Raw genomic sequence first — 10,992 nt, 5'->3', positions numbered from 1 at the left:
TCGATTAGGCAGTCTCATCATGGCATTTGTAGTCCTTTATTATAGCCACATGAGCAGCTAATTAGCATTTCATTTTGGGGGATTAAATACATGCAAATATATTGATAAATGTCACCTTGTCCTAGAGAGATTTACACAGTTATCAAAACGTCACACCAGGGTAAGCCTACACGAAACACAGCCCTTATTTTAAGTGTTTCTAAAATCCCCTATGGGAAAAATGAACGGTGGAAAAACAATTGGAACCATTTCCCTGTTTGACTGCTAGGTTTTTATGGGTATTATGACTCATACTGTGGTACTCTATAGGGATACATTCAGGAAGTTTATGTAAATGACTACATGCTGCTTGCTTATCAAGTACCAGGATGTTGTCTCTGGTTTTGAATCTGAATTTAGAAAACTGAATTTGAAAACTGAATCTGAATGCCTCTGAAAAGTTGAATACAGTGCATTCGGAAAGTATTCAGACCCCTTGACTATTTCCACATTTTGTTACGTTACAGCCTTATTCTAAAATTGATTAAATCATGTTTTTTCATCATCAATCTACACACAATACCCCAAATTTGAGCAAATACCTGATTTACATAAGTATTCAGACCCTTTGCTATGAGACTCAAAATTGAGCTCAGGTGCATCTTGTTTCCATTGATCATCCCTGAGAGGTTTCTACAACTTGATTGGAGTCCACCTGTGGTATATTCAATTGATTGGACATGATTTGGAAAGGCACACACCTGTCTATATACAGTCCCACAGTTGACAGTGCATGTCAGAGCAAAAACCAAGCCATGAGGTCGAAGGAATTGTCCGTAGAGCTCCGAGACAGGATTGTGTCGAGGCACAGATCTGGGAAAGGGTACCAAAACATTTCTGCAGCATTGAAGGTCCTCAAGAACAAAGTGGCCTTCATCATTCTTAAATGGAAGAAGTTTGGAACCACCAAGACTCTTCCTAGAGCTGGACGCCCGGCCAAACTGAGCAATCGGGGGAGAAGGGCCTTGGTCAGGGAGGTGACCAAGAACCCAATGGTCACTCACAGAGCTCTAGAGTTCCTCTGTGGAGATGGGAGAAACTTCCAGAAGGACAATCATCTCTACAGCACTCCACCAATCAGGCCTTTATGGTACAGTGGCCAGACGGAAGCCACTCCTCAGTAAAAGGCACATGAAATCCCGCTTGGAATTTGCCAAAAGGCACCTAAAGACTCTCAGACCATGAGAAACCATATCCTCTGATCTGATGAAACCAAGATTGAACTATTTGGCCTGAATGCCAAGCATCACGTCTGGAGGAAACCTGGCACCATCTCTACGGTGAAGCATGGTGGTGGCAGCATCATGCTGTGGGGATTTTTTTCAGCGGTAGGGACTGGGAGACTAGTCAGGATCGAGGGAAAGATGAACGAAGCAAAGTACAGAGAGATCCTTGATGAAAACCTGCTCCAGAGCGCTCAGGACTTCAGACTGGGGTGAAGGTTCACCTTCCAACAGAACAACGACCCTAAGCACACAGCCAAGACAATGCAGGAGTGGCTTCGGGACAATTCTCTGAATGTCCTCGTGTGGCCCAGCTAGAGCCCGGACTTAAACCCGATCGAACATCTCTGGAGAGACCTGAAAATAGCTGTGCAGCGACGCTCCCAATCCAACCTGACAGAGCTTGAGGGAATCTGCAGAGAAGAATGGGAGAAACTCCCCAAATACAGGTGTGCCAAGCTTGTAGCGTCATACCCAAGAAGTCTCAAGACTGTAATCGCTGCCAAAGGTGCTTCAACAAAATACTGAGTAAAGGGTCTGAATACTTATGTAAATGTGATAGTTTAGTTTTTGTATTTGCTTTGTCATTATGGGCTATTGTGTGTAGATTGATGAGGGGGAAAAAAAACAATTTAATCTATTTTAGAATACAGCTGTAACATAACAAAATGTGGAAAAAGTCAAGGGGTCTGAATACTTTCCGAATGTACTGTATATGAAACTTTGATCAACTTGAAATTATAGTTTGTAAACTTGATACACAAACAACGAATGCAATATCTACCATATATAAATATTGAATTTGAATATTCTTTTAAAATTGAATGCAAATCATGAAAAACTAGTTAAATTTATGAATTCAATGATTCAATTTGTGCATTACAAATAAAAAAAATATTAGGCTACATTCAAATTCAATATCCTAATACAAATAAACAATTATGGAGTTCAAATACAATTTATCTTGGCAATGAAATTGCGCCATATTTATGTAGCTAGCTATAGGTACTGGATACAAATGTAGCCTAGTTATGTTTTTCGTTCATAAGGCTAAGCAGAATGTTACAAAGATTACGCTCAATCTTCCACCACAAAACACCAGACAATGGCACAAAAGAGCAGAACCAGCTCACCTGCTTTGATTTTACTATTAATGTCCAATGTTTCTTTAGAAAACGTATTTAAAAAGGAATAGTTTCACCATATTAAAACGAGAGTTCAGTTCACATAACAGGGTTGACCTTAGAATGAGGGACAGGTTTATTTATTAATGTTTTACCTTAAAATGAATAACTAATCACATGAAATAAATAATAATCTCCAGAAATTACTTCGTCAAAGCATCAAAATAACGAGGGCTTTACAACGATGGTGAAAACTTGGGTTAAAATATTCCTAGAAGTCACAGTGGGTGCACAGAGTGACATGCCAAAATGCTCAATTTGAGCACTTTAGCAAGTCTTTATTGATATAAAACAACATGTGTTCTATATTAAAGGGCACTAAATTTAATATAACAGGCTTTTAAAATGTAATATTGGTGCACAATTTCTACTTAAAATATCAAAGGGATGCAAAAGGGACTCATTTCGTTGAACCCAGTACACAATAGCAATATTGTGTCTATTGTCTAAAAACAAACCTACATTATTGCAAGTGTGTGCAGTAAAATGTAATTCAATTAATCACAGAACCATTGAGCACATAACATAAGCCAGCATCTCTTCATACTTATTTTGGGTCGGACAAATGGAACGAATAGATATATATTGTTATTTGCATTATGCAACCGAAAAAAAAAGTACAAATTGAATGTGTAGAAATACAAAGTAGAATGATTTAAAAAAATATATATCACTATATTAATACTCATCATATAATACACATCATACTTATTATGATAGAAATTAGTACTGTGAATGAAAGTGAAATGCACAAGTAAAATTAAAAAGGCTGTTTCACCACAAGGTGGCACTATTTCATTACGGTTGATGTGCAGTGAATTTCTTGAGGCTGAGAGCATGAGCTCCTTTGTATGTGTTTTTTTTTAAGCTGACTCCAAGTGCCTGTATGTCTTAAACTCGGAAGTGTGCAGTCTTGTTTTTTACAATGTGGATGCCTGTTTGTGGGTGTGTCTGTGGGTTGTGAGTGTGTTCATGTCTTTTTCAGCATATGCAGCTGTTTCAGTTGAGCTTTATGCACACAGCGTAACCCTTTATGCCTTTTGTGTTCTTCACCTACAGATGTCATATCCTGCTGCTGAGGCTGGAAATTATTGGCCACGTTCCCAGCAGCGCAGGGTCATGGCTAGAAGGGATCCAGCTTTTGTCAAATTAACTTCAAAAGTTGAAATTTTTAGCATTTTACCTAACCCTAACCCTTTTCCTAACCTTAACCTAATTATCCTAACCTGCTACGTTAATTATCCTAACCTGCTGCGTAAATTCTCATAACCTGCTACAAAAAGTCAAATCGGATTTTTATTTGACAAATGCTGGATCCCTTCTAGCCATTACTGCAGCGCAGCCTCCTGGGGCTGATTTAGCCAATGTTCCCACCCAGGAATCCTGGACTTCTGACAGCAACCAGGCCAGACTCTCTTTCAAGGCCACACTCCGTCAGCCTCTCCCGGGCCTTGGCCCAGAGTACGCCCCTGAGGCCTGCCAGGAACCTCTCCCTCCCAAGACTGTCCCCAATCTTCATGGAGCTCCCAGAGAAACAGCCACTCTCTCTCCTAAATAACAATTTCTCAAAACTGCCTGCCACACCCCACTTTCTTTCTTTCTCTCCCTCCCTGACCTCTCGCCCCACCCCCACATGGTCACCCCTAACATTTCACACAACAAATGACCTCTTTCTCATGTAAGTCTGGAAGCAGTTAAAACCTTGCTGTTAGATGTGAAGGCCAAGGTTAAATGGTGAAAGTTTAATGGCAACATTTGCATAGAGCTTTTTCATGTTGAAACAAGTATTTTTTATACTTTGTTGGAGCATGTTTGGATTAAATATCAGTTTTCGATTACACCTCATGCAGCCATGTGGGATTTTGTAAGATGGCAATAGGCCTGGAAAGTGAAGCGTATCAGGACATGTCGATGGACAATTAATTCAACCCTGTAAGCATTTTTCCACATACAATACATGCACAAATATGAACTATTGTGTGCACACATTCACTTGATTAAAAAAACACACACACACACACACACAAAACACATTGGACTCTTTTGATAGTTTATTTATTTTATAAAAAGGAATGCATTTAAAAAAAAACAAATTATGTACCACTATTAGTGTTTAAGATGTACCGGTTTGACACAGGTAGCGTGCTACTGGACACACAAAGCTATTGCACACAAGACATTCCATACATGAACACAGTTCATACATACATACTGTACATACTTACATACATAGTTATTCATATATTTATAAAAATTATACAGGGTTAGGCAACACATGAATGAAGTGATAGGTATGTCTGCACAGCCTAAAACACATCTCTGTCTTTTAAAACCCGGGAGAGAGCAGGCAATCAGGCAATATGGAAGCTGCCAAAGTGCTTTCACTATTCCTACTGGTCTGGCCTAGCCTGGAATCTACATTTATAGGCTCAGTTTATTGTGAAGTGAAACAATTGTGTAACAGAGCATATCAGTTTGGATTCCAGGCTAGGGCTGGCTGTCTAACTATCAGGCTGTAAAAACCTGCATGGAAATATGATGAGGACCTGAAGCGTGGCCAAGTGTGAGTGAGTGTGTGTCTGGACAAAGGCAGATGAAGTTAATCTTGAACAACAGGAACCGATTTATGAAACACAGGACTTCCTGTGGTTAGAGGAAGTAGATATTATTTAGGTGTCTAAGAGAATACCCCGCTCCCCTTGAAACTGGATCTTCTCTCATTTATGGAGGGGAAGAGGCATTATTGAGATTGGGGAAGATGAGACATGTCTACTCTGGAATAATCCCATGTCTTCCTGTGTTGAACAGGACTGTACTTATTTTCAACCATTCTACCTGGACTGGCTTGGTGGTGAGGTTGCTGTTATTTGTTGTGGTCTGTTTTTAAGACATCACAGTGAGATTGACCTACCCTGTTTAATCCCACTCTCTGCACGTCAATGACAAGTCAATGATTAATAATACTGTCAAAAATAGAGCGGTCTCGCTCCAAACACTTCATACTTACATTCAGGCCCATTCCCCTGGAGCAAGGCCCAATATTAACAGAAAGCACACTCTGCCACTGCGTTGCTACAACATCGTTAAGACAACAGTCTTGTTGGTTATGGGCTGCTGGGTAGCTGTCATTGAGTGAAATTTATCAGTGCCTTCTCAGGAAGTGTGTTTTCTGTTTGGGCCTTCCTCTTAGGAAACTTTAGTTACAAAAGACAACAGTAAAAGCGAGAGGGATAGATTAAAAAGTGGGCAGAGAGAGAGAGAGAGAGAGAGAGAGAGAGAGAGAGAGAGGGAAAGCATGTTAATGATCAAGCTGAATTTACTGGAGTACACCAATACACATTAGTTCTTACAAAGGAGTTAGAATGTCATGCAATATACATAAGCAGAGTACTTTTGTTTTTGCAGTTAATCAAAGGGATCTATCCATGTTTATATATGAGGATATATAGCCCTGGTTTAGAGGGGTACTTGTAAGGGTTTTGGCCTGCGTGGAGAGCAGTACTGAGTTAGGACTAGTCACTGCCTGGGTGCCTCCCGTCTCTCTATGAGTACTGTATGTATGAATACATATATAATTCACCCAGGGAGGCTTCTGTGGTTTAACCTTTCAAGAGGGTGACAGCCATGAACAATCACACAATGTTTACATGTCTACAAAGTGCAATATTTGAAAGCTTTCCATTATCAGGGAGCTGTAAAACACCCCAACAACAACTCAGCATCACGATGATGTATTATGTATATGGTGTCTGTGGATTTGGCTTTCAATAAGAGTCTCAACAAAGATTGTGACTTCACTCTGTGATAGTTGAGAGTCCCTAAGAAAATGTTTAAAACATTGTAAAAAAAAAAAAAGTAAAAAAAAGTCTCAGCTACGATTGTAAATTCATTGAATAATAGTGAATTCACTCGAGGATGATTGTGTTATCACGCTCTTGTGGTGAATCGGTTGAATGCTGATTGTGAATTGACACAGGTATGATTGTAATGAGTCAACTATGTTGTGACATCTCTCCAGACAAACAGACAGATGGTCTTCAGTGTCACAGGTCTGGAGTGGGGATGGGGGTTGAGGGTTCACAGGTGTGCTTTCATCTTTAAGTCTCTTCACCTGCACACAGCCCCATCACACACACTATCCCTCTCACACACCCATCTGTCTCTCAGACACGCACGCACACAAACGCATTCACATTCAGAAACACACACTGTGTGATTATAGCATTGAGTCAGACACAGGTGGTGCACTCTGCCTGCATTATGGGTGTGGTCTGGTGTTCGTGTTTGTTGGTGCAGTGCTCCATAGAGCTGGAGCTCTTGAGGGGCACCAGGCATCGGTCGGTGGGGCGCCCGCTGGTCAGCAGCCCCCAGCAGCACAGCACACGCAGGAACTCTTTCCTCATGTCCTTGCTGCGTAGCGTGTAGATCAGCGGGTTGAGTGCTGAGTTAAGCGTGGCGATGCCGAAGAAGATGTCTGCCTTGGAGAGGACGGGGCAGTCCGGCCGGCGGCAGGAGGTGTCCAGGAGGAGGACGGTGAAGGCGGGCAGCCAGCACACGATGAAGACGCCCAGCACGATGGTGACTGTCTTCAGCAGGGCGTAGGCCGGAGAGTTGGTGGCCTCCTGGTGGCTGGAGCGCACGATCAGGTAGATGCGCACGTAAAGGATGCCGATAGAGAGCAGGATGATGCTGAAGATGGTGACCACGAACAGGATGTACTTCTTGGAGTAGAGAGGCAGCAAGGCCGAGCACTCAGGCAGGTTGTTGATGCAGTTCCAGCCAATGATAGGCAGGCCCCCCAGGAGGATGGAGGTGACCCAGCACGTCCCGATCAGCAGGAACATACGACACGTCCTGTTGGAGCCGTACACCTTGACCTTGGTGATGGCGATGTAGCGCTCGATGGCGATGGCCAGCAGGCTGAAGACGGAGGCGGCCAGCGCTATAAAGGCCGTGCCCTCCCGGATGAACCACTGCACCGGCACCAACTCAAAGGTCATTGACCCTGATAGGAAGATGTTGGCGATGTAGGCGGAGCCGGCCAGCAGGTCGGAGAAGGCTAGGTTCCCAATGAAGAAGAACATGGCGGAGTGAAACTTCTTGTTGCGGAACACGGCAATGAGCACTAGCAGGTTCTCCAGAATGATGATGCTGCAGATGATGACAAAGACGATGTTGAGGGAGCTGAGCTGGGCCTTCCCCTTCGTGCGCTCCTCCAGCTCCTCCGAGGTCATGTCCTTGGCAAACACATAGTGGGCATGGATCAGTGTCCGGTTGTAGTACTGGGAATACTTGCTCTTCATGGCAACGACGGGGTGGCAGAGCACGGTGGCTTTTCGGCAAAGAGTCATTCACACAGTGGTATGGTGGCGGTAGAGCTGGTCTGGGCCGATGGTCATTCTCTCAAGAGGAGAAGTCTGGGAGACAGGGGCAGGACGCAGGGCAGGAAGGCTGAGGGAGAGACTGTGCCCGTCCCAGAATCACGTCTCAGTGGCCCAGGAAGCCTCGTTGGGTCACCTGCAGAGAAACAGAGAGACATGGTCAGGATTACTAACAGGGCACATAATGGACATCATCGGTGTCCATCGTGTGATTTTAACCAATTTGAGTAGCCATTGCCTACTAATTGTCTACTAATTGGTTGATGTCATTGGAAACATTTTTTTACTACAAAACATAGAAATGCACAATTTTCACATATGTTGATGTTGGGGTGGTGCTGGAGATAGTGAATATGAAGTTGAACATTAAAAAAAAATCCCTTTAAAGACACATTTTAATGAGGGAAAAGGGTTAATTCAAATGTCAACTCATCTAGGGGAGACATACAGTAATGAGTTGGCCTGTGTTACAGTGAAATAGTTTATAAAAGGACTTGCTTAAGACACAAATCAGAGCAGTTATGTGTGACGTGTGTGTGTGTGACTGGTTCTTACTGCCATAGCGCCTGCTTTGGCCTGTGGACCTGGGGTGATCAGACATATCTTAGGGTCCAAAAATAGATAGAATCTGGACAGATCTGGCATCTGCTTTCAGGCACAACTCTCCCCTGAGCATTACACAGAGAGGACTGTGTGTGACCACATGTGCTGCTGCTGCAAATACACTGTGTACTGTGTCCCTTTGCTTCATCTCCAGCTAAACACCCACACAGGCAGACACTGTGTACTACTCCTTTTGTCTGTGCAACAGGATTGGAATGGCAGTAGAGAGATAGTGTATTAGTGTTGAGCTTTGAGAGACTCCAGGGCAAGGTTTACGTCATCATAATAACCTATCATGAAGAGTTACACTCTTTGACCAATCTGGAACTGTAATTCCTAGGAAAATCAGTACGAGGAAAAATAGGAAACAGACATTTTTCTTCCAGAACAGTAGCCAAGATATTTCTGTAGACAGAGATCACCTGTAGACTGTAGCCTCAGGACCTAATGCTCTGTCAGGCTAGAACAGATAGCAGCTAGGTCTGTCTGTCTACCGAGGATATTCCGCTCACCATTTCTAAGCACTTTGCTGTCAACACTCTGCTCCGTCACACCATTGTTGTCCGGACTGAGCAACATTTGTTTGTTCATTTGAATGATACAGTTTAAATAATTAATTTCAAATCAAATGTATGAAAATAACACACACACACACTTGTCCATAAAGAAAGCTTGGAATCAGTAGTCAAAAGTCAAAATAGCGTTGAAAGCAAAGGAGGGTCTGTTAAAACAAAAATAAAAGCTGTCCAGCAGTAAGGAGGTTTAAAGAGGTTCTGGGAAGCTTCTGGAAAGCTAATTAGAATCTGAGCTGGTCTCTTAAATATCTCGACGGTAATGAGATGCCTCTGAAGAGCAGCTCATAGTAACCTGATCCTGATACTTCCACCACTCCCCTCCACTCTGCCTGCTACACTTCCCTATTCTAAACAGTTTTACTGCTGGTTTGGGTAGCTAGCTAGGTAGTCTAACTGCCATCCTATCTACTGGGCTGGGACAAACCTCAGTGAGGGTGAGAGAGGGACTGGGCTGGGGAGAGTGGAAAGTGCGGCGTGCCCATGTGGAATGGCATCTGGACACAAAGGCAGGAATCTGAGACATCTCTGTGACGCACACACACCCCCTCACCCACTCGTGCACACACACCCACAAAAACACCCACTGATACCAGCACACACAGACCCCCACATATAAGCCGTCATGGAAGGCTTGAACGTCATGTGCCTGTACATGCACTGTACACAAGAATGAAATGTACTGAACATATCCCTATACACTCTTTCACATACACACACCTAAGTGTATATACTCGACACACAGAGAGCTGAGGAGAGCAGCACACGAGTCCAGCTGCACACACAGCTGCTCTTGGCTACCAATAATAACCAGCATGCTCTGCTGTTTCCTCAAGCAGGAACAAAAGAACAATAGTCTCCTTCAGTTTGGAGGAGCTCTGCCTTTCAGCCTCAATAACACATCAACACCAAGCCATGCTGGAGTCACTCCCTGCCGGGACAGACTACTGCCAATAGGGCTACTGCAACTGTATTAGCCATTGGACGTGTGCTGATGTATGCCCATTTTATGCTGAGGTCAAAACCAATGTCCCCTCTGGTGATCAATAAAGTTGATTCAATTCAATTCATATATTCTTATTTCCTTATCAGAATCATAGCATCAGGTCTCCGCCCTTCCCCCGGTTTCCTGGGCCCATAATTAGAGAGAAATCAGGGCTTGAGGCTAAGTGGCTTTGCCAGCCGCACCAGTGTAATTACATTAGGTTACATTACTACTGCAGACGGTAATGTTGTTGTTATTGGAGGAGTCAAAATAAACCAGCTCTCTAAAAACTGCTGAGACTGAACAGAGCAAGAGGAGATGATGTGATGTTTTGGAAGCAGCTTCTTCCTACCTCTCAGCTCATCTTTCAGTTAGTTCTCTTCAGTCAGGTTTCTAAGGAGAGTTTCCCGACTGTTTTCCGACTTTGCTCGTAGACGGCAGCTCAAGGCCCCGTCAGACGGTGCGTCACCGTGGAGACCTTAGTGTCCCACATGACATCTCTGTGATCAGGGGATTTGACAGTGTGCGAAACCTGATGGGCTGGTTTACCTGCAGTGCTGTTGTCTCTCCCCTGATCTGCGCCACACAGGCCCAGACGTATCCACGGCAACTAGCTGATAGACAGGACATGAGAGCAGCAGACTTCCTGCTCCACTGCTCTGTAGTCCCGAAACACACCTGCTACGATTCCTTCCTTCCATCCCTACCTTCAACAACAGGACGTGATGAGAGTGACTGAGATTTTCGATTACACTGAGGGGTAGGCCTAGATCCAATGAGAGAACAAGTCTGTGTGCTATGTGAGATTTATGTGGTTCCACTGACAGGTTTTACCCTGGTGCAAGAACCTAAAGCCTCAGGCTTCTGTACTTCCATGGCTGAAGGCCCTACTCTAACCCACATTAGTGTTAAACGGTCTACTGCAGGACCAGGGGTCTCGGCCATACAGTTCAGGCTGGAGAATGGTGTCTCCATTGTGAGTGTGTAGAGTCTGTGTAGAGTGGA

At 43.7% G+C, this 10,992-nt stretch overlaps 1 protein-coding gene across 1 annotated transcript in view; it reads right to left on the bottom strand.

The window, feature by feature from the left end:
* Positions 1–4,484: 4,484 nt before the first annotated feature.
* Positions 4,485–10,992, bottom strand: part of LOC311103371 (sphingosine 1-phosphate receptor 2-like) — a 28,631-nt gene continuing 22,123 nt past the window's right edge. Inside the window, exon 2 of the mRNA XM_084144934.1 lies at positions 4,485–7,963. Within this exon, the coding sequence (XP_084001060.1) occupies positions 6,676–7,797 (1,122 nt within the window). The 5' untranslated portion in view covers positions 7,798–7,963 and the 3' untranslated portion in view covers positions 4,485–6,675. The remainder of the gene's footprint in view (positions 7,964–10,992) is intronic.

Source organism: Coregonus lavaretus (assembly GCF_964263955.1).
Source record: "Coregonus lavaretus genome assembly, chromosome: 28".
NCBI classification, from domain to species: Eukaryota; Metazoa; Chordata; class Actinopteri; order Salmoniformes; family Salmonidae; genus Coregonus; species Coregonus lavaretus.
This window is presented reverse-complemented; position numbering and strand designations above follow the sequence as displayed.